The sequence below is a fragment of the Pituophis catenifer genome, unplaced genomic scaffold (assembly GCF_029215685.1).
Source record: "Pituophis catenifer annectens isolate HBS135680 unplaced genomic scaffold, rPitCat1.0.hap2 SCAF_1, whole genome shotgun sequence".
NCBI classification, from domain to species: Eukaryota; Metazoa; Chordata; class Lepidosauria; order Squamata; family Colubridae; genus Pituophis; species Pituophis catenifer.
In genome coordinates, this window is record NW_027256881.1 from 183,165,074 (window position 1) to 183,189,946 (window position 24,873).

The 24,873-nt window shown below is 40.9% G+C and overlaps 1 protein-coding gene across 1 annotated transcript in view; it reads left to right on the plus strand.

The window, feature by feature from the left end:
• Positions 1-702: 702 nt before the first annotated feature.
• DNAH7 (dynein axonemal heavy chain 7) overlaps positions 703-24,873 on the plus strand; it is a 151,579-nt gene continuing 127,408 nt past the window's right edge. The window contains exons 1-8 of the mRNA XM_070933286.1: positions 703-717; positions 6,258-6,323; positions 7,217-7,325; positions 10,382-10,520; positions 10,697-10,787; positions 11,038-11,218; positions 12,090-12,162; positions 16,728-16,853. Of these exons, the coding sequence (XP_070789387.1) occupies positions 703-717; positions 6,258-6,323; positions 7,217-7,325; positions 10,382-10,520; positions 10,697-10,787; positions 11,038-11,218; positions 12,090-12,162; positions 16,728-16,853 (800 nt within the window). The remainder of the gene's footprint in view (positions 718-6,257; positions 6,324-7,216; positions 7,326-10,381; positions 10,521-10,696; positions 10,788-11,037; positions 11,219-12,089; positions 12,163-16,727; positions 16,854-24,873) is intronic.

Consider the following 24,873-nt stretch of genomic DNA (forward strand, 5'->3'; position numbering starts at 1 on the left):
CCTCAAAGGTTCCTTCCAATTCTGCTATTCTCTTAAGTAATTAAAGCGACGCATTAGAGTGGCGTAAGAAAAATAAATAAATAAATAAATAAAGAATAAAGGAAGGAAGGAAGGAAGGAAGGAAGGAAGGAAGGAAGGAAGCACGCTGTAAAAATTAATGACGAATCACAAGGCAGCGCGTTCGACGAAAACGCTATTTTCAAAAATACGCTCAGGCGGGGAAAGCTTTGAAATATCGACCCGTCAGATATCCACCGTCTATCGGTTTTGCTACGCAAGCGAATTCTCCAGAGAGGCTTTTAACCCTCGGTTCTATCAAATCGACGCAACCGCAGTCTCCTCCCCAAGCTCCCCCCTCCCCAACAAAAAAAGCACCTATCAGTGATGGGAGTCGTTCTACAGGACACGCCTTTCTCTCTCCCGGCCAATTAGGTTTTACGGCTGCGAGTAGAATGTTGTGATTCATAGTTGTTCTTTAAAGGCGGGGAAGCGCCCGGGCGGCAATTGCGCGATTTGAGTCGCGGTGTTGCCAGGCTACGGGGCTTCCCTGCAACACAGCTCCGCTTGGGACTGGCGTCCGGAGAGCAAGAAGAGACGGGAGGCGACAGGCGCTCTTCCTCCACCACCCCTCTCATTCCCCTATCAACCCTTTCCTTCCCCCTCTAGTATTCAGCCTAGGGACAAGCAGGCGGTTCTCCAGCCATGAGCAACGAGCAGGTGAGGGAGGGAAAGGGGGTCCCCTCCTGCCGACTTGCGCCATCCTATAAGGGTTCCCCTTCTCCCGCCGCGTCTCAAATACAATCCTCAGCGTCGTCATCCCGCTCCCCCCGGCTCTTTCCTGCCTCCGAACCGCTCCCGGGATCCGAGGAGGAGATGGTCTGGGGAAGAAACCTTAACCTCCTCCAGATGTTTAGTTTTCCAACCGCTTTGGGCAGTTAGCCAAGGACTATGACAAGTTGCAATCCAGAACATCTGCTTGCCTGCAATGACTTTTCACCCCATCCAGGGGTCTGCAAAAGGGGGTTCTCCAAGGTTTGAAGGTGCCCAGTGTGGGTTTTGATACCTTGGTTTTATGTCACCAAACATCATTTTGCTGCGGTAGAAAAGTGTGTGATGAATAACCAAGGGTGATAAAGCAATAGCCAAGTGTTGTTGCCTATTAGATTGTCAAGCACCTAAGAGCAGAAGCCATTCTAAAAAGTTGACAGTTGATTTTTCAGATGGCCCATTTTTCTTACCTTGAAATCCTTATTACTGCTTCCTTCTCCCTGATATACACCCTCATTTCACTGCAGTATTAGGAAGTCTTGCACAATTTCCTCTACTATCTTCAGGAGTCCACATCATGTGCTGTGAATTCAGCTTTGATCGGTAGGTAGTATGGTAAAGGGTTTTCCACTTAACCAAGAATAGTCCCTGAAGCATCTCCATGTAAGCTTAAATTTTGGTGTGGAAGCTCTAGGGGCTCCCTTCGTTCTACTGGAAAACTCTGAGCATCCGAGACCAAGCCAAGTCCAAAACATAGAAATAAAACAACAGAGATTAAGCAGAGATTAACACCAAGATTAATGCTGGACCCAAAAATCAACACTTCCCTGAGAGGGAAAGCCAATAATATATAAAAAGAGAGCAGCCCCATTCCCTTCTAGCATTGATATTACCTAGTTGGGTAATAAAACATCTGCAAGAAAATTATCAAGCTCAAGGAGCAGCAAGGGCCCCACAGGAAAAAAAGAAAGCTCAAATAAATTATTTTAGGAGGTGAAGCTGAGAATCAATTGCTTGTATCAAAGAAAGTGTGTTCTGTTGCTGGTGGAATATAGATTAAAAAAAAAGGAACATGATTTAGCCTCTTGGGATTAGGTCATTAAAATGAAGACAACTAGTTGGCCATATAAGGTGCTTGGAAACAAACAAAAAATATTGTTTGTCCTGAAAAAACCCACACCAGGTGACTTGTGGGCCACGTTTTATGGAGGACCGGGTGTACTTTTCATAGCAAATCATAAATAGAGCAACTATGAAGAATGACTTCTGGGCAATGGATGGCAAAGCTGCCATGGGATCATGTAAACTTGAAGTAAATTTTTAAATCTTGTTTTTAATTGTGAGCATCTAAAGCTAACTGCCTATTGCTGTATTGTTACTTACTTAATTGCAACTCTCCCCTGGCTAAAACATCAGGTTGTTATTTCCACTCCTCACTTTTTACTCCTGATTTGCTTCAATGATGTCTTACTTGAAATAAATTTGAGACTAGTTATTTTATTTAGTATAATTAATAAAAGTGAAAGACATATAAATGGTTTTCCTCCTTGATGTAAGCTACTATTTAAATCTGTTAAAAATACCCACACATTAGAAACTAAAATCCAGGAAGAGGCTATAAGGTAAGTGTCTCCTTAGAAGAGTTGCCTTTTCGTGGGAATTGAAGTTGGAATGGATGCATATGTTAAGTTTCAACAGCAGAGGGCAGTCTTTCCCTAATGTAGTCCCAAGTGCCTTAGCGCTTAGCCCAATGGTTTTATTCTTTAATATTATATTAGAATATGCAGACGTTATTTTTTTTCTTTTCTTTGAAGTCATGATTTTTGGGGGTGGGTGCTGTTTCGTGTAGAATAAATAGACTGGATTAATTTTTTTTGAAATGCTTTTTTACCCCTTTCCTCTGTGACATTTACTTAAATATGCATGCTGTTTGAGGAAGGAGCAGGTGGTGTAGCCATATTTGTTGAAGGAGACTTTCATATATTTGTCTCATTAGTGGGAAGTTGATTTCAGGATGACGTCCTTGAGGAAAACAAAAAATGCAGCCAGAGCCCTTTAAAGTCATGCATTTAAAAGGAATCTAATCCTCTGTGCAGCTGTTCATATAATTTTTGAATTAGTTTCTGAAATGTAAATTTAAGCAGATAGTTTGTAAGGAGGGGTGTTGTTGTCCTCACAGGATCTTCAAGTTCCAGAGTCTTTTTTCCGAATAGTGTAGAAGCAAGTTATCAAAATGGGCTGAATTTTGGAGTCAGGAAATCCAAATTGATTTTCTTCGACAATCATGGAATGAACACTTAATATAGAACGATAGTCTACAATCCACATCATTTTTCATATGACCCCATCCTATTGATCCAGATGTTCCCCCCCTTAACGTCAACTTGTGAAGTAGACCAGTGGTCCCCAACCTTTTTGGCACAAGGGACTGGTTTTGTGGAAAATGATTTTTCCATGGACTGGGGGAGGGGAGGAGGAGTGTAAAACCTAGATCCCGCGCATGGACAGTTCACAGTAGTCTTTACACTCCTATGAGAATCTAATGCCTGATGATCTGAGGTAGCGCTGAGGTGGAGATGCTAACGCTGGGGAGCAACTACAAATACAGATGAAGCTGCGCTCACCCGCTGCTCAACTCCAGCTGTGTGGCCCAGTTCCTAACAGTCCGTGGCCCAAAGGTTGGGAACCCTGATGTATTGAATACATTCAAATACCTTTTCTTAGTCCAATGAAGTAAGGATGCACTAGGTGGTTCTTTGGATCAGGTTCCGGCAAACTGGTGTCCTCCAGATAACCGGAACCACAACATTCCATGTGCTTCACCCTGCTTGGCCAACGGCAAGGAGTTCTGGGAGTAGTTGCTTTACTACTGGATGTTGGAATGATAGGATTGTTGTGTTCCCCACTCCAAGAGTGGATAGGATTCTGACAAGGAGAGGGGATGGGATCACACATTGGATCCTGTGTTATGGCTCCAGGCACCTCAATGGGCAAGTGTTTCTGAGTCTGGAAGCCTATGAAAGCTCTAGAACAGGGGTCTCCAACCTTGGCAACTTTAAGACTTGTGGACTTCAACTCCCAGAATTCCTCAGCCAACTTTGAGGAATTCTGGGAGTTGAAGTCAGTGGTGGAATTCAAATTTTTAAACTATCGGTTCTGTAGACGTGGCTTGGTGGGCATGGTGTGGCTTGGTGGGTGTGGTTTGGTGGGCGTGACAGGGGAAGCATACTGCAAAATCCCCATTCCCTCCCCACTCCTGGGGGAAGGATATTTCAAAATTTCCATTCCCACTCCACTCTGGCACCAGCCAGAGGTGGTATTTGCCAGTTCTTTGAACTGCTCAAAATTTCTGCTACTGGTTCTCCAGAACCTGTCAGAACCTGCTGAATAGCACCCTGATTGAAGTCCACAAGTCTTAAGGTTGCTAAGGTTGGAGACCCCTGCTCTAGAAGAAGGAAAGCTGGGACTGGGCAGAACCCAAGGGGGAAAGATTGAAAATTCAAACCACTACAAATCTGTCCCAGTCGCCTACCTTGCCCCCAAGCACTTTATGCCTATGATTGATTTTGCTAATTAGTTGCCTTGTTACACAGTGCTTGTGATATGTTTTTTTATTGTGTAAATTGCTGGAGCTGTTTATCTGGAATGCAGTTTGTATTGAGTACTCACATCTATCTCTGTGGACCCCAGAGAAAAGAGAGGACTTGGTTTAAAATTTGCATTTGATGAGCTGATTGTTACTCAGTTGGGTCTTCCAAAATTGAATGATTTATAAATTAACAGTTCCTAACCAGCAGAAGGGTCCCAGGTTTAAATAGAGGGGATTTTCACAAGCAAAATGCTTACAAAGCAACAATCCCACCAAACGTGTTAAAAAAAAAATTCTTTTGGTTCCTTTTTTTAATGGTTGGCTTAAATTGATCATTTTCATAAATTACTTAACTCACATCTGTGTAAAATTGGCTACTACCATAGAAGCAACAAAGTGTGAGGTTTCTGTGTATCTTTGCTATGATATAATGGTAATATATACAGGTAGTTCTTGATTTACGACTACGATTGAACCCAAAATTTCTGTTGTTAAGTGAGACATTTGTTAAGTGGGTTTTGCCTCATTTTATGACCTTTGATAAGTTGATAAGTTAGTAACATGGTTGTTACGTGAATCTGGCTTCCCCACTGATTTTGCTTGTCAAGACTTTACAAAAGGTGATCACATGACTTTGGGAAACAGCAACAGTCATAAGTATGAACCAGTTGCCAAGCATCTGAATTTTGACCACATGATCATGAGGATGCTACAAAGGTCATAAATGTGAAAAATGGTCAAACGTCACTTTTTTCAGTGCCGTTGTAACTTTGAACGGTCACTAAATGAACTGTTGTAGGTCAAGGGCTATCTGTAATGGACCCTGCTTGCATCCATTATATAGTCCATTGGACTGGGGCATTACATGTACCAAAGGCCCGGCCTCCTGGCTTTGTTATTAACAGCATGATGTCTTGTACAGTATATACTCAAAGACATTTTAATATTTTTTAGTATTTTCATGGTAAAAAATTTATTGTTTTAAAATGTTGATAAGATTTTAATTGTAATATATGTTTTTGAATTGTGAGCTACCCAGAGTCCTTTGCTGAGATGGGTTACAATCATCTGGATTTTTGCAACCCAGATCTGATAGTTCAAGTTTATCGAAAGTGGAGCAGGTACTTCCGCTGTTCCCTGAATATGGGGAAAAAAATGGAGCGGTACAGAGTATGTCATCAGTACCAGTACCAGTACCAGTAAACCTATCTATGTTTATTCAGAAAAAGTGTCTTAATGGAATTTACTCTCTAATAATTGTGGTCTGTACCAGTGGTGGTTTCAAAAATTTTTTGCTACCGGTTCTGTGGGTGTGGCTTGGTGGGCATGACTTGGTGGGCGTGGCAGGGGAAGGTTACTGCAAAATCCCCATTTCCTCCCGATCAGCTGGGACTTGGGAGGCAGAGAATAGATGGGGGCGGGGCCTTGGTGGCGCAGCAGACTAAAGTGCTATTAAGTAGCACCAGCTGCTTGCAATTACTGCAAGTTCAAATCTCACCAGGCTCAAGGTTGACTCAGCCTTCCATCCTTTTGGGGTAGGTAAAATGAGGACCCGGTTTGTGGGGGCAATAAGCTGACACTGTATAAAATAGAACACCGCTTAGGGGGGACCAAAAAGCCCTACTAAACAGGTATATACAAAAGTATGAAAACTATTGCTTAACGCATTGTAAACCGCCCTGAGTTTCTGGAAAAGGGTGGCATATAAATCGAACCAATAAATAAATAAATAAATTTTTACTACCGGTTCTCTGAACTATTCAAAATTTCCACTACCGGTTCTCCAGAACTGGTCAGAACCTGCTGAAACCCATCTCTGGTCTGCACTACATTCTAAAGTTTCAGATTGAGAAATAAAAATGTGTGTTTTGTTCTCTCTACTGTTTTGATCCTCTTACAGCCCAAGCCGCCCAACAAAGGAAAGTTGGAAAATATTACAACAAAACTTTTTCCACAAGCGGATAAGGTATTTATACATATTGTATAGCTAGCTAATCACTTTAAACCATGCAAATCATTAGCATTACTGTTCTACTATGATGCACATTAACATTGCTAATCTACTCACTACGTTTCTATTCTTGACTATCCTCAATCAAGTCAACAAGGTTCTTCCCATATTCTACCCTAACAACAATCTTGTAATGCAGCCTAGGATGGTTGTTGGTCACCCAGCAGTATGCTTACTAGCGTCTTCCTGGTGAAAGATGCCCTTACCTAATGAAAAACAATAGTAATGACTGTGATAAGATATCTACCCCGCAAGCAAACATTTGTACTTGAGAGAAAATTCAAAGTGGTTCCAGTGTTTTCTTCCTTTGCTAAGTGAGAAAGTGCATTCACTCCACCTATAAAAAAGAAATTTCAAGCTCTGAATTGTACTTGTAGTCTTGTACGTGTACTAATTCTACTGTATTTATCGGCAGCCCCATTTGTTATACCTAAAATGTGTTGTGCAGCCATTTTAATGAGTGCAAAACTCTTATTTACACATATATACATTTTTTCAATTGTATTAGCCTTGCATATTTGAAGTTACAGTCTTCATTCAGACATATTGAATTTCTCTGTTATTAAAATATGAATTAAGCTGCAAGTTTGGACATTGGACTACTCATTGTGCAATTAGCAATTGCCTGTGATTGTAACTTGGTCAAAACCTGATCAGTGTAAATTTTTGTGAAGAGAGCTACCTACTTTATAAAATCGGTCTCATAAGATCTTTTACATCTAGATTCAACACATTAAATATTAAAATAATTATGCCCTCCCCTTTTTTTTAACCCACTAAGTTTTGCAGTTCCTTTGCAAAACTTTGGAAAAGAGTTCACCAAGCAGAAATCCTGGCTATCTTTTCAGATCAGCTGTAAACCATTGTGGCATCAAAACCTGCCTTCGTTCCATCTGCGGCGAGATCAGGACACTCATGTTCCAGAGCAGTTCATGATAAAGAATGAGCTGACACCTGGTAAGAATAAACCTGGATGTTTGGAATGGAGGTGAAGTTGTAGAAAACCCAAAATTATTCATAAAATATCACTCATGGTTTCTTCTCTCTGTGAGGGAAACTAGAAATCGTGTTGAGCATTGAGGATTTTCCTTTCTTCTCTCTGTTTTTCTTCCATAGAGGAGAGAGTTACCATGTCTGGGCTGCAGACATCTGGGTGACCACCAGATGGGACGAAAGAGATGATGAATCTTTGCTGCCATCTAATGGCCATCTTATTTTTGCAGCCCAAATATGGTGGCCCTTCTCTTGCAACATTTCATGGATGAAGACTGAATGGGCTGGCTGGGCTTTCAAGAAACTGTGTGGCGATGAGGCTGAATAGTTTGTGTAGGAAGGAATTGGACGAGGCACAACAAATGGCTGAGCTCTCAGGCAAGCTTGTATGCCTTTCTTCTTTTCTCTTAGAAAGGCCAGTGAAAATTTAATCATTTAATTAAAGTAATTTAATTTACCATAATTTTCAGACTATAAGACACACCGGTGTATAAGACGCACCAAGATTTCAAAGAGGTAAGCAAGAAAAAAAAACATTTTTGCCCTCTCCAGCCCACAGGAGCATACTGCAGGCCTCCCAAAGCCTCTGCATGCCCAGTTTTTGTGAAAAACAGGCCCGTTTTTTGCAAAAACAGGATAGGCAGGGCTTCGGGAAGCCAAAAATGGCTGTATATGAGATGCACCAATATTTCCACCATCTTTTAGGGGGAAAAAAGTGCGTCTTATACTCCGAAAAGTACGGTACTTACCAGGACAACTAATGTTGACAAGACCTGACAGTGAAAATCGAAAAAACTCACATCTGTGTGCATGAGTGGTAGTAGTAGTACGTGTTGTGGTGAATAAAACAGAGGAAGTTATCTGTGGGTGAGAGAAACAAAATAGGGAGGAGAAGGAGAATCTGTAAAGTACTTTTTCCCATCTTTGGAAACTTTAAAATTGGTGGACCCCAACTCCCAGAATTTCGAAGTCCTCCTATTTTAAAGTTGCTAAGGTTGGGAACACTGGCTGAATAGGCTTGCTGAAGACACATTTAACATTCTTATTAACTGGAGGTATAGTTGGTTGTTTTAAAAAAGCCCTTCTCATTTGTACTCTTTTCTAACCCTGATTTCCTGCTTGGGTGATCGTCTCTTTCACATCACAGAGTTGTATTTCTGTCCCAGGGAGATTACGACCTCTTCTATGATACTGCTGGGAAGGGCTGTAGGAGATATAAGGGGGGAAAAACCAGTGGTAAATCCAATTTTTTTTTACTACCAGTTCTGTGGGTGTAGCTTGGTGGGCGTATGGCTTGGTGGGCGTGGCTTGGTGGGCGTGACAGGGGAAGGATACTGCAAAATCCTCATTCCCTCCCCACTCCTGGCGGAAGGATATTGCAAAATCTCCATTTCCACCCCACTCTGGGGCCAGCCAGAGGTGGTATTTGCCAGTTCTCCAAACTACCATATTTTTCAGAGTATAAGATGCACCTTTTTCCCTCAAAAAAGAGGGTGAAAATCTGTATGTGTTTTATACTCCGAATGTAGCCCTGCCCAGCTTCTCAAACGGAGGTTTCAGAGGCTGAAAAAAGCATCAGAAACGAAGCTTCAGAAAAGAAGCCCCCAAACAGAACTTCCGAGGCTTTTTTTCTGAAGCTCTGTTTCGGAGGCTTTCAGAGACAGGAAAAAAAGCAAAAAAAAGCAAGGCACGGAGCTCACAACCAAGGAACCTGTTGCTAAAATTCACCTCTGAGAACAGCTGATTGGGGGTATTCCGGGAGGCTGATCCACCTGTCAATCAGCTTTTTTCTTATTTTCCTCCCAAAAAACTAAGGTTTTTATATACCTTTACATAAAGGTATACCTTTATATACCTTTATATACCTTTTTTATACTCAGGTGCATCTTATACTCCGAAAAATATGGTACTCAAAATTTCCGCTACTGGTTCTCCGAACTGCTCAAAATTTCTGCTGGATTTCACCCCTGGAAAAAACCCATTCAGACTCCGATATAAATGCTTGAAGCCAAGTCTCTAGGATCTGAAAGGAGAGCCTTCACTTTGAGATCCTTACCTCATTATTTATTTGCTTGTTTACTTATTTATTTAAATAATGTAAACAGTTGCCCAATTTGGACAATGTGACAGTTTACAAGAAGGCAAATCAAAATAAAAGAACAATCAATGATAGGCAATCTGGCTCACATTCATATCCTCCCTTGATGGGATTTTTGCTCATCCTGAGCCCGGTTCTAGGGGGAATAGCCAAGTTTTTAAAGTCTTTCTAAAGGCCAGAAGGTTTTGGGCTAATCAAATACATGTGGGTAGGTTGGATGTTTCTGTATCTCTCTGTGTGTATATGCGATTCTAAAGGGCAGATGTTGCTGCTACAGGAAAGGCATGTCGTCTGGATCCCATCAGACATCACTGTTAATGAAGGACTTATCCTATGAGTGGGATGGGTAACTGTCCTTAAGGATAGGCAGTTTGTCAAATAACAGTTTAGAGGCTGTCACAATTTGTGCACAGTTGGAAGCTGTCAGCAGAACTGGACTCTGTCTCCTCCAAGGCTCTATTTTCACTGATCTTACCTCTGTCCTCCTCCTTTCCTGGTTCTTTGTTATTCTGGCTGCTCCTTACGCCTCCATCTTCTGACTACAAAAAGATGAAGTCCCTCTTCCTTTCGAATCTGATGGCTCCTTTATCTCTGCTGCCAGCAACATTGTTCCTTCCTCTGATGGAGGAATGAATTTGGTTTGTCTTTAGAGGCCAGGACTTAAGATAACACATGAGTGGAGATCCCTGGTAGGCAGCTAAGGTTTTCAGAGCTCTTGTTGTTTGTGCGTTTAAGGAAATGGTACATCTGCACCTTGATCTTGTTGATGCAGTTGACAAAACAGTAGTTCAGAAAGACACTGAACTACTCTAACTTCCAATTCCAAAGACGATGGAATTGGTTGCAGAATTTGATAGATATATTGCATGTTTGAGCTTCTGCCGACCAGCCTCCATAACATCTCTCATTTTTTCTCCGTAAGGAGAATATTTGTCTCAGAGACCCAAGAAGCGCAAGGTAGAAGAGATTCCTGAGACCGATCATGGGGCTGGACCATCAACGAGACCTGGCGTTAAAAAAGATCGGGAAAATTTCAGAAGCGCTCTCGTTAACATCATCATGTAAGTTCTTTTGCAATATAGGTTTACAAAGCTGCTTCCGTCCTCATTGGGATACATGCTTATTTTTAAAGCTTCAGTAACATTTTCTTGCTTTCTGAAAGAAGTCTGAATCAAGATCAGTTTGCAGACGGATGGTTGAAGGTGGATGGTAATAGATTGTCGTGTTTGTTTTGTAGGCAACCAGACTACCTTCCAGAATCCTTGTCATTAGAAGAAGTAAAACCTGGCACATCAGAGGCCACAGCTGCAATAGAAAAAGATATTTTGGTAAATCAGGTCATGATTTCTTGACTGAAAGGGAAGAGAGGGTTGGAACGAACATCATGATTAAACAAAGAGGCAGAATGGAAAGCCAGGTTCCCTGTTCTCATGTACCTGATACCTGTTCGCATAACTGACATTCCCAAATGTTTTCATTCTTTGGGTTTCAAATCTGCAAAATTTCAGCCAGATGTAATGTAGATTTCCAATGGAACTCACGTTTATATGCCACTGCTGTGCTTTTCTAATTTTGCAGAAATATTACTATTACATTCGCCACGGAATAGATACAGAACATGTGGCCCCAATGGATGACTCCTGGCTGGAAAATGTCTTAGCTCTAGTACCCAAACATCTGAAGGTACTCAGTGAAAGTATCTACACACTCTCAGATGAAATGAGAGAGGACTATCTTCTTAGTGTAAAGAAAGCAATAGGTACGGAAATCATAACTTATTTGTTATAAACTGAATCAGAAATGCAGGCATGGTATGATATGTTTTTTTTTACCCAGTTACTTTCATACAATATTCTGGAGATCTCTATATTTCCTCAGCAGCATAAATTAAAATGTAATGGACCAACATCCCAGGAAAACTTTTCACTTCTGATTCCCACCACTTTCAAACTATTATTTACCATAATAGCAAAGCGTTGGAGGATTAGGATACTCATTTCCTGGAAAATATCAATTTCCCAGAATGTATACCCAGGATCTTTTTTTACATAAGTTTTCTTTAGCATCTTACAGAATTCCTCTTCCATGTAATGGCTTTGGAAATGGATTCCTTCCTCAAGTTTGGAAGTTTGAAAAAAAAAATCACAATATTAGCCTATAGAATGATAACTCTGAGTAGAGTTATGCGTGCCTTTTAAATGAGTATTATTGTTGGTAAAAATCTTGGAAGTAAACATATAGTCAGTTAAAATGCATAAACAAATGGAGGTTTTCTTTGGAAAAACTTTCTCAGCTTAAACTTTATTTCTTTGTTGGCAATCCTTACCACTTATTAGGGCAACCTGAGACTTATTTCTAAGAAAACATTAATAGATTGCAGTGTTAGTATTTTTTTTAACTAATGGATTTCATTTCATTTCATTTCATTTTGCTACTTCAGCCCTTTTCATAGATACTGTAGTTCTGCAAAACATTCTGAAATCGACTGTCTTTTTGTCGCATGTTTTCAGTTTTTCCTATATAACACCTTTGAAGTCTTTAAAAATAATTGGTTCAATTCCTTTGGCTGTTTTTATGCTCTGCTGAGCTCATTTGTGTTCTGGTCTGTTTCTTTTAAAACCTTCTTTTAGTTGACTTTGTTTTAAGAGATCCCAGGGAAAAGGAGGAAGCCAAGAAGCAAGTTCTTCCACCTCATCGTCAAGAGTAAGAAAATGCTATTTCAACATCTTAGTCTGCAAAGCATTGTATCACAGGCAAAATACTTGAAGCAGTTGTGTAAGAACACATTCTTCTGCATAACTAGAATAGGCCTTTTAAAATCCCTCCTTCTTTGAGGGAGATGGTTGGTTCAGAAATGTGAAAAATAAATACACACACACACACACACACACACACACACACACACACATATATATATGCATATTCTTTTTAGCCAGGTTTTACCTACATAAACTAAGTTGTTCTACAGCCCTGTAGAACAACTTAGTTTACGTAGGTAAAACCTGGCTAGAAAGAATATGCACATAAAAGCCTACGAAAAAGACATATATATATATATATATATATATATATATATATATATATATATATATATATATATATATATATACACACACACACACACACACACACACACACACACACACACAAAATAAAAACAGGTTATTGTTCCCTTGATTCACAGCTGCCTAATCTACTTATCAGGAGATCACCAAGGTCTCAAGTAGAATCTTTTTCCATCAACCTACTTCAGATTGTTTAATCAGAGGTGTGAGGTTGAATCTGGGGTCGTTTACATGCATAACATGTTCTGGAATATCCTCGGTCAGCGGATAGAAATACGATGAAAAACTCGATTTCTGAACAATTTAAGGAAGACTGTTGAATCAAAAGATGGTATTGTTGATTGGAAAGAAATATGACAGATTATATTAGACCAAATATTTGTCCGATAGCAATAACAACACTGTAATCTGTTCTAATCAACATCAGTTCAAAATAGTAAACTTGAAACAGTAGCGAGCCTAGTGCTTAACTATTGTTATCACCAAAGGCTTAAAGTCCCCATTTAATTATACTTCCAAGTTTAGAAAAAAACTGGCCTTCTCTGAAGTCTCACCCACTTGTTAAGTTCAGAGAAACTGTAAACTTTGACATTGTAAAGGAGAACACAAGACAGTGCCAGTAGGGCAATGTAATTTTCTCCTCTAAGGAATCTTAGACTGTGCTGCAGTGATCAAGTAAGAATTCCTGTTCTAATTCCAGACTGAGTAAAACTTTAGTGATTCATACGTTTAGATGCCAATTAACCTTTGATTCATGTACTTGTAAACAACATGTTCATAAGGCAAAAGTGTATAGTTCAGATAAGAAGCAAGCAGCTTTCTCCCAGCACTCAGAATGCTATATGCTTAATTATGTTTTCAGAATCTATTAAAAAAATCCTTCCTTCCTTCCTTCCTTCCTTCCTTCCTTCCTTCCTTCCTTCCTTCCTTCCTTCCTTCCTTCCTTCCTTCCTCCCTCCCTCCCTCCCTCCCTCCCTTCCTTCCTTCCTTCCCTCCCTCCCTCCCTCCCTCCCTCCCTGCTGTTTCCCCCCCCCCCCAAAAGTGGCAAAAATACCACCCCTTTAGTTAATTTTGTGTTGAATAAGGATTGTTGCTGCAAAATGAAGCAAAATAGAGATACCGTGTTGGTTGAAATTGAAATCAGGGCATTTTAAGTCAAGTATACCCTTAACTTTTAACTGTATGTTACCCAGAGTCTCTCTATGAATGAGATGGGTACTACTTAAATCTGACAAATAAATATAATAAAAAATATAATATAAATATAATAAAATAAATATGTATACAATAAGAGAACAAAATCATAAATCTTTGTGAATTCTACTTTGCTTCAATTAACAGCAACATAATCCTCCCCCCAAAAAACCATAAACTGATGTGTGTAATAATACATGAAAAGGCGGCCCATTATCTTCTCTCCTTGGTTTTTATTTATTTATTTATTAATTAATTAATTAATTAATTAATTAATTAATTAATTAATTAATCAAATTTCTATACCACCCTACTCCCGAAGGACTCAGGGCGGTGAACAGCCAAGATAAAATACAGATAATACAAACATTAAAAAGTCCCTTAAAATTATTAAATATTTTGGCCAAAACACAAATTAAAACACCCAATTTATAAAATCACGAATTAAAAAATTTAAAAGAGGAGAGTTAGGCCAGGCCAGCCTGCTGAAATAGAAAAGTTTTGAGAGCACGGTGAAATGTGCGCAGGTCCGGGATCCTCCGTATCTCTGGGGGGAGCTCGTTCCAGATGGTAGGTGCCCCCACAGAGAAGGCTCTCCCCCTGGGGGCCGCCAGTCGACACTGTTTGGCCGACGGCACCCTGAGGAGCCCCTCTCTATGGGAGCGTACTGGTCGGTGAGAGGCTATTGGTAGCAGAAGGCGGTCTCGTAAATACCCCGGTCCGATGCCATGGAGCGCTCTAAAGGTGGTAACCAAAACCTTGAAGCGCACCCGGAAGATCACCAGGAGCCAGTGCAGCTCACGCAGGAGGGGGGTCACATGGGAGCACCACGTCGCTCCCATAACCACCCGTGCGGCCGCATTCTGGACCAACTGGAGCCTCCGGGTGCTCCTCAAGGGGAGCCCCATGTAGAGAGCATTGCAGTAGTCCAAGCGGGAAGTAACGAGAGCATGAGTGACCGTATTTAACGAGTCCCGATCCAGAAAGGGACGCAACTGGCGAATCAGGCGGACCTGATAAAAAGCCCCCCTGGCCACGGCCGTCATGTGCTCTTCTAAAGACAGCCGTGAGTCCAGGAGGACACCCAAGTTGCGAACCCTCTCCGTGGGGGCCAATGACTCGCCCCCAATAGTCAGTGATGGCACCAACTGACTATATCGGGATGTTGGAAACCACAGCCACTCGGTCTTGGATGGGTTGAGCCTGAGTCTGTTTCTCCCCATCCAGATCCGCATGGCCTCCAGGCACCGGGACATCACTTCGAGGGCATCGTTGGGGTGGTCCGGGGTGGAGATGTACAGCTGAGTATCATCAGTGTACTGATGGTACTTCACCCCGAAACCACGGATGATCTCACCCAGCGGCTTCACATAAATGTTGAACAGAAGGGGCGAGAGGACCAACCCTTGTGGCACCCCACATACAAGGGGCCTCGGGGTCGACCTCTGTCCCCCTGTCAACATGGACTGCGACCGGTCAGAGAGAAAGGAGGAGAACCACCGTAGGACGGTGCCCCCCACCCCTAACTCCTCTAGCCGGTGCAGCATGATACCATGGTCGATGGTATCAAAAGCCGCTGAGAGGTTTAATAGGACCAGGACAGAGGAACAACCCCTGTCCCGAGCCCTCCAGAGATCATCAACCAACGCGACCAATGCCATTTCCGTGCTGTACCCAGGCCTGAAGCCCGACTGGAACGTTTTCATAAACATTCAGGCATGTGGAACTCGTTTGTTGCATGTCTTTATGAGACATAATCCAGCAATCCAAGATTGGGTAGCCAGAATATATATATAGGGGCATTATCAACAGGATTTTCCACCAGTGCTTCTCGCCCAGCATTTCTCTGTGCTGGGATGAAGGCTTAGGTTTTCTGGTACAAAGTTGGGCTTAGATATTTTCCTTACTATTTCCCTTATTATCAACCAGATTCCCCACTAACTATTTTTAAAAGATGATTTTAAGAAAACCAATACACTGGTGGGCTGCAAAGCAATCATTTATTTGCTAGATCACACAATGTCCTACAGTGATGGTGGAAACTATTTTGGGAATCTAAATTGTTTTCTGGTCAATTGATGGTTTTTGACTAGCCTGCCCATTCTGGCAAATATTTCCTAGGAAGGTAGGTTATGAGGCAGCCATTTTGGGAGTGTATTAACAGTTGTCTTCAAGATACCAATATTCCTCTGTTCCAAAAGTTTGTTCACCCTAATTTGGATTATAGAGAAAACCCAATATAAAGACCTCTAACTGGATTCAAACCAGATCCATGGAAACAGCATGGCTCTTTGATGTTAGATAATTATGAAATAAATAGGAGATGGTGAATGGGTTGTAACTTATTGTAATCCTAAATTTATTTTAAAGTTATATATTGGATTGCTGGTTGAATTTTGTTTGAAGTCGTTAGTAATTAAGTTTATTTTGTATTAATGGCTAAGTATGATGATCTGTTGAGAAGTTTCCTTCAGAGTCATGATGGAAAAGCAGCATATAAAGAAATGAAAGTAATCACTGAGTATACTATAAGCGGAGAGAAAATTTAAAAGCTCAGTTGAGTTCTACAGGAAACCTTTACATGGTTGAGTAGCTTTCTTCAATCTGGCACTTTTCAGATATCTGAAGTCTCTGGATGGTCATTGCTGAAAAACCTAGGGTGAAAACTGCCCAACTTCATGGCTTCACATATAGGAAAGCTGTTGTACAGTCTGCAACTTGCATATAAAGAGATGGGGAGATCATGCTTCTGATTAACATATTTCCATGCCTTGCTTTGTGTAACCATTATACCAAGTGTGATCCAAGAGGGACTTTGACTTAAAAAAGGAATTTCAACAACCTCCCTTCCTTATATTTGTTATATATATAGCACGTTCAATTTCTAACAAGGTAATGGATTGGCTTTACTTGCAATTTAAATCACCAGTATAGAATAGATCTGTTGGCACTGCAATTGTCTTCTAGGATTATAGTACTGATTTTTATTTTGTTTCCTTTTTTCTTTAGAATGGAAGTAGTGCCAAAACCTTGGAATAAGTCCTACATTGCAGCTCGCAATTACATAAAAGAAAATTTGTATGCAATGAATCCCACAATGATGGCTGTTCTAGATCTCTGGCAAACAACTTTTAAGTAAGCAATATTTTCAGTGCATGAGTCAGCCGTACTCAAGCAGGGCACTTCAGAGGTATGGAGCTTGGCTACCAGAATTCTGGCAGTTAAAGTGTAGCTATGTGGCAGATAACCAAATGAGAAGAAGCTGGTATATGTGTCACGGTTCATCAGTGAAAGTGAAGAATATATACAGTGCATGCAATTTATCCTTTGTGTAGCTCCATGGAAAGATATTTGGCCAGATTTCCTTATTTCCTTCCTTCCTTCCTTCCTTCCTTCCTTCCTTCCTTCCTTCCTTCCTTCCTTCCTTCCCTCCCTCCCTCCCTCCCTCCCTCCCTCCCTCTCATTTTTTCTTTGAAGCCTTTTGCCTGCCTCATTAATTTTTAATCCAGAAACAGTTCAAGGTTGCTGAAGTAGAGGCATCCACAGCAGAGAAATGATGACATTACATCAAACAAATGGAATGACTTACATACTTGCATCAAATATCACATTGCAAGCACATAATTCAGTCATTTGGGTGATGGCCTCACAATGCGTATGATATAATTTGGATATCATTATAGCTATTCAGGATGTCTGTGGAATGCAGTCCTTAGGACTAAACCACATTGAATTGTTTATTGTTGTGAACTGCCCAGAGTTGATGGGAGTCAGGCATCCAAACTGAATCAACTAACTTACAACATAAAACTGATTCATGATCAGACTTTGGAGGTAGTAGCACAAAGCCATAATTTGATTTATTTGGTTTTGGGTTAATGCAGTGTGTAAACTCAGCCACTGCAGTTTGTAAGATGTAACGTATGGCTTAGTGTAAAGAGAGCAGAGTTGGATTTTCCTCTTTGTAAACATGCAGAGCGTTGAGGTGGTGGTTATGAATAAATGCTGACTTTCAAATAACAAATGGGAAAAATATCTACCATGTTGCTATCTTGACTTTTCTTTGGGTTAAGTAAATTCAACTGCAAGTAGTTGGTGGTTTAGTTAATTTCATTCTCAAATGTGATTTTTTTTTTAAAAAAAAGAGCTGCATGTATACACATTGTTTCTAAACTGCTGTTCCTCTCCTTTTAAAACTTTCCAATATTGCTCTACACATGGTGGGAAACTTAAAAAAATCACATTTAAATGTTAGACTAAGTTGTGGTGGCGATCCTATGGCACACATGCCAGAGGTGGCACTCAGAGCCCTCTCTGTGTGGGCATGCGCGCTGTCACCCCAGCTGAGCTCCACTGCATTTCTCCGCCCTTTGCAGGGAAACAAAAGTTTGTGGGATTAAAAAAAAAAATCACTCAACTTCAACTTCAACTTCTCGCAAAAGAAAAAGATATCGCAAAGTTGGAATTGATTGAGTGGACTTTTTCACTTGTGCGCTTCACAATGGGGGAGACAGGGTCCCCTCCTCCTGAAGTCCATTATGACGCTGAGCCACAATGTGACCCTGCATTGTCTTGGCTCGGCAAAAAAAAGCAACTGACATCCGGTCAGTTGCTTTTCCTGTTGAGCTGCCTGTGTTCGGATGCCCTGCCTCCCCGCCGGCCAGCTGAGCTTCAGAGCGCTGCTCCTGGGATCGTCGGTCTCCTGATGTCAGATTCCCACCATCCAGCACCAATTCAGGGGTTCCTTCCCCCACCCCAGGGGAGAGAGAGAGAGAGAGAGAGAGAGAGAGAGAAAGAGAAAGAGGCAGCGATAGATAGAGAGAGAGGAAGGGAAAGAGCGGGAGAGGGAGGGAAACAGAGAGAAAGAGAGGGAGGGAAACAGAGAGAAAGAGAGGGAGGGAAACAGAGTGGGAGAGAAAGAGAGAGAGAGGGGAAAGAGAGAGGGAAAGAGATAAGAGAGAGAAGGAGGGAAAGAGAGAGAGAAACGGAGGCAGAGAGAGGGAGGGAGGGAAAGAGAGAGGGAAGAGAGGGAGGGAAAGAGAGGGAGAGAAAGAGAGAGAGAAACAGGCAGAGTGAGGGGGAGGGAAGGAGAGAGAGAAAGAAAGAGAGAGAGAAAGAGAGAGGGGGAGGGAAAGAGAGAGGAAGGGAAAGAGAAATGATATTATAAAAGTTTTTTTTATTGTTGCTAAACGTAATATTTCAAAAGCAGAAAAAAATTGAAGGGGCATAAAAGTGCATTTATCATGTTTTTCTTAGAACAATTAGCTGAGCTCTGTCTTGTTTATCATTATTTTAGGTAGTAAAACCTCATTATTCAGGTTAAATTGCTGTGTTGGCACTTTGTGATAAATAAGTGGGTTTTGGGTTGCAGTTTGGGCACTTGGTCTCTAAAAGGTTCACCATCACTGGACTATGGCATCTATTGCAACTGTGTTTTTCATATGTTTCAGGAACATGGAGGAACTTATTTCAAAGTATAGCTCTGCAATAACATTACCAGGTTCTGAGTATCTATAGACAACACAAGGCTTCTATAGTCAAACATTATAAAAAGAAAGAAGGGGAAGGGTTACAAAGATTATATAAGCGCAGACAATATTATGATGAAAAGAATAGATTGTTCAATATTACTTGAGTTTGAATTCCCCTGAAGTCAAGGAAAGTAGTTCCAAAATTACAATTGTTTCAATTGATGTGTAAACTATGAGCAGTAATGTTTGTTAGGATAAGTTGTTAGGGTAATAATTTACAAATACTGGTGAGTTTGCCCCAAATAGATACTTTTGCAATAAGCCAATGTACGTAATGATATGTGATCTCAACTTTGGGATTCCCCCCTCTTGAACAAATCCTCTTAGAGTAAGCATCAAATCTATTATCCATTTGGACCAATCACTGTTCCCTGTAATTCATTCCATTGTTGCTTGAACAATGGAACTGACTGGTATCTGGACTTTTGGCTGAGTCCAGATAGCAGGAGTAAAAATTTCATTATTTGTGCCCATTCTTTATTTTTTAAAATTACATTTTTTGAACATGCTACTCAGTCGCGTTCTAGATCATCTGAATTTTTGCTGAATACCCAACAGCTTTAGGATTTTCCTCTGATAGATGGCCTACCAAGGTGAAATGCTGCTTCATTGTGTTGAATGACTGTGAGTTCCATTGTTGAATTGCTAGCATCTTTCTTAGGGTTAATTTCAAGAATGGCTTTTGGTATCTGTCTGTCTGTCTACCTACCTACCTACCTACCTACCTATCTGTAGTGGTATTCACTTATCTCCGCACTCTGTGAGTGCGTGCGCCACCTCTGCGCGTGCACAAAGTGTCCATGATCACGTCTGTGTGGGTGGGCGGAGCCTCCCACCGCTGCTGCTACTGGTTTGCCCAAACCGGGTAGAACTGGTAGAATCCCACCACTGCTATCTATCTATCTCATTTTAAAAACCACCTGTCTCCCTCACAGAAGGATTTTGGGCAGTGTAAAATAAAATATTAAAACATAAAAACAGTGTATAAAATGTAAAAAAGGCAAGAGATATTAAAATATTAGCTAAAAGACAGGGGAGGGTTTTCAGGGCTCTAGTCAGTCCTATGGCTGCGTCTTCCTCTTTGTGCCCCAGGCAAGATTGCAGTGCAATGTTTTCACACCTTTGTGGAAGGCCAAAAGAGAGGGGGGTCTTCCCACTCTCAGTATTCAGTCTCCTTCATCAGAAGCTGAGTGATGTTTAAATTCAAGCCATGTTCTCTAGAATCAAATTCTGAATTACAATTCTCATTCTGAATTCAGAATTCAGAATACAATTCAGAATTACAATTCTCAATAAGCAGTTTCAAAGACTTATTTTCTCAACACAACTCTGTTAATAGAAGGGACTGGAGTTTGGTGCCCACAACTCAAGCAGTTTGCAAGATTTGTATATCACCTTTATAATTCGGAGACTTCTGCATTTAATCTTCACAATTTCTTGATAGAAAGGTGAATTGTAAAATATTTTTCGCAGGGTATCATGTAAATATTATTTAGTTAGAGATTGTTTTAAATCTTCCAATCTGCAAAGAATTTCAATTTGCTACTCATTTGGAAGCAGGCTACAAGAATTTTTCAGTGAATCTTCTTTAAGGAAGATCCTCAATCAGAAACTATTTTGAAGGCTTTTTGAGGCTTTTTGAGGCTTTTTTTTTTAAAATTGATTTATATGCCGCCCTTCTCCGAAGACTCAGGGCGGCTTACAATGTGCTCAGCGATAGCCTTCATCCTTTTGTATATTTATACAAAGTCAGCTTATTGCCCCCACAACTGGGTCCTCAATTTACCTACCTTAGAAAGGATGGAAGGCTGAGTCAACCTTGAGCCTTGGCGAGATTCGAACCCTGCAGTAATTGCAGGCAGTTGGTCTTAATAACCAGCTTAATAACAGGGTGCCTTAAACTCCTGTACTACCAAGGCTTTTCTTGCTTCTTTGTTTCAAGGACAACTTATCGGGCGCCAAGATCTTATTAGAGGGTTTTTTTTTACTACTTTGAAAGTGATTGAATTGGAATGAAGCCATCTGCGTGATTCTGGCAGAAGAAAACTAATGCTGGAGTCTTAGAAGACATGGTTTAGATAAATTTGAAAAAGTGCCAGATATCTTTAGAAGCATTAAAGGAATAGTTGAGCAATTAAAGTTTAGCAAAATTTGATTGCTGTTACACACCCTTGGAAGTCATTCTGCATCTCTAAGACATTGAGGGGGCATTTGATAGTGTAACACCCGACTCAGGGAGAAAATAATTGCTTAGTGTGAAAACCATTTTTCTTTCATGAATAAAGTTAACAAGGAGCATAAACTGGGCTGGTTGAAGAATACAGGCAGGGCATATGGCTTGCTTCAAAACAGTTGGGGAACTTCTCTCTGCTTGGACAATACCTAGTTGTCAGCTTCTTTATCATCACACATATTGATAATTTACTTATAATGGTGCCTTTATTGCCCCCCCCTTCTGTTTGTTATGATAGCAGTTTAACAAATGTTGGAGCTGGTTTAAGGCTTTAGTGATAGCAGATACAGTAATTTTGGAAAATTAAAGTAACTGTTTCAGCAGTAAAAAGGCATTGATTTCCATAAAGTTGACAGAAGATATTTCAATCAAAGATGTTTTGGATTTTGCTGAAGGGTCTCAGAGGTGGTGTTCAGCAGGTTCTGACCAGTTCTGGAGAACCAGTAGCAGAAATTCTGAGTAGTTCGGAGAACCGGTAAATTCCACCTCTGACTGGCCCCGCCCCCATCTATTCTCTGCCTCCCGAGTCCCAGCTGATTGGGAGGAAATGGGGATTTTGCAGTAACCTTCCCCTGGAGTGGGGAGGGAATGAAGATTTCACAGTATCCTTCCCCTGCCATGCCCACCAAGCCATGCCATGCCATGCCATGCCCACCAAGCCACGCCCACAGAACCAGTAGTAAATTTTTTTGAATCCCACCACTGAAGGAACTGATCCATTTCCTGTTGCACTAGCATTAGTGATTGCTAGTTCTCTGAAAAGAGAGAGAGAAAGAGGAGGAGGGAGGGAGGAAGGGAGAGAAAAAGAGAGATGGAGAGGAAAAGAGGAGGTGAGAGAAAGAGTGAGAGTGAGAGAGAGAGAGAGAGAGAGTGACAGAGAGATCTTCAAGTGATAAACCTTACATTGTCCGCAGGCACAAACTTTTCAACTGATATAAAATACTAATTTACAATTATTTTAAGCTTTATAAGGGTGTTGCTAATTAAAGCTGCATCTTAATCTTTCTTTTCCCCCTTTCCAGTTGTAAACGAACATATTTTACTAACAATGGAAGTAATGATGTTGTACCTGTTGGATTAATATTTATAAGGTTACAGTGACCATTTTTTTGTGTTATATTTAACAGCAATAGCAATAGCATTTAGACTAATATACCACTTTACAGTGCTTTACAGCCCTCTCTAAGCGGTTTACAGAGTCAGCATATTGCCCCAACAATCTGGGTCCTCATTTAGTAACCTCAGATGGATGGAAGGCTGAGTCAACATTGAGCCGGTCAGGATCGAACTGCCAAATTGCAGGCAGCAAGCAGGCAGCAGAAGTAGTCTGCAGTACTGCATTCTAACCACTGTGTCACCGCTGCTCATATATAGTTATAATACTACTAGCTGGACACCCATGCTTTGCTACGAAACTATGTGCTCAGGCTTGATAAATTGACACTTACAGCCTGAAACTTAATATAGAATGTGTAACTCCCTAGGACACACCATCTACCAGAAGAAAACACACACAAATCGCTATCTGCACGCACTCTCACACCACCACCCAGCACAGATCAACTCCGTAGCCAAGACACTCAACTCCAGAACAAAATGCTTAGCTGACGAACAGCACCTAAAAACCAAACTACACACTCTCACTAACGTACTAACATCCAACGGATTCCAAAGAAATAAGATTACCAACCTAATCCAAAAAGAAACCCCCACTAAAATCCAAGACAGAGAACAAGAAAACGGCAAAGCCCTCCTCCCATACATAAAAGGCACCACAGACAGAATCAGCAAGATCGTCCATAAACACAACATCAAGACAGCATTCTGCACAAACCGAAAAATATCCACCATCCTAAGAAACCCCAAAGACAAAATTGAGTTAGAAAATCAAGGAGTATATGAAATCCCATGCACTGCCTGCCCCACCACATACATCGGACAAACCAACAGAAGAATAAGTGCACGTATTGAAGAACACAAGAACTCAGTCAGAAAAGAAGAACCAACTTCTTCCCTGGTCCAACACCTTAAAGCCACAGGACATGAAATTGACTTTAAAAAGACCAGAACTATCGCCAAAACTGAACACTTTAACAACAGAATAAAATCGAAATAGCCCACACAGCATGAATAAACAAGATGATATCTCCCGCCTATCAGCCATTTGGAAACCAGCCCTTATTGACAAATGAGTCCCTAACACAAAGAATGACACCAGACCCACACTCACGAAAACCACACAGGATGTCACCACCAGACTTCCACGCAAAAAGCAAACTCAAACCCACACCGATGATAAGGCACGACCACAAACCAGAAGCCAGATCACAGCTGCATCATTAGCCACTTTAAACCCCTCCAATCCATATATGAAGCAAACTGACACCCACCATGAAAATGTGGCACGACCACGAACACGAAGCCAAACAACAGCAACGCAGCTCACCAGCTCAAATCCCCCTGCAACTCAGAGTAACCCGAGCACAACCAAGCCCCCACCCAAACAGAACACACCCCCATCCAATCAGAGCACAGCCAACCCCCCATCCAATCAGAGCACAGCCAAACCCCCAACCAATCAGAGCACACCTCCACCCAATCAGAACACAGCCAAGCTCCCACCCAATCAGTTCACACCCCCACTGGCAGTTAAAAGGAAGAAACAGCTGAGATCACACATTGCTCCTAGAAGCACGAAGCCGAAAACAGCAGCCTGAAGATGACGAATGAGACTTCGTCGAAACGTTGCAAAGACACTTCCAATTTTACACGGGAGAAAACCCGAATAACCAAAGACATACACACACACACACACACACACACACACACACATATAAAATAATATATAATATATAATTTATATATTATATAATATATAAAATAATAATAATAACAACAACAACAACAACAACAACAACAACAACAACAACAACAACAACAACAACAACAACAACTATCATAAGTTAGAGCCTTGGTTTACATTCCCTAGTGTGTCTTCAGTTCTTTGCATCTGGGAATTCTCCTTGCAGGCTCAGGATATCTGGGACCTTTAATGAGGAATCTTTAGCCCAATTGATTTTTGTAGATAATTTTGTATAAGGGTATGAATTAGTATGTTAGACAACTCTTAGAGAGTAGATGAGAAGAATTAATTTTTCCTACTAGCAAACCTATCCCCAGAAGTCTCCAGAAGGGTGACTTGGAAGTTCTTGGTATAACTTAACATTCTGAATTTTATTTATAGATATAAATTTGACTGGATATGTGGAATTGTATCACAATGCAGTATACCAATATTTTCATTATTCTTCGTGTTTCCCCATGTACATATGCACGTGTATTTAAGTGCACAATATTTTAAAGAACTTCTGGAGTTTAAATCAACTAAAGT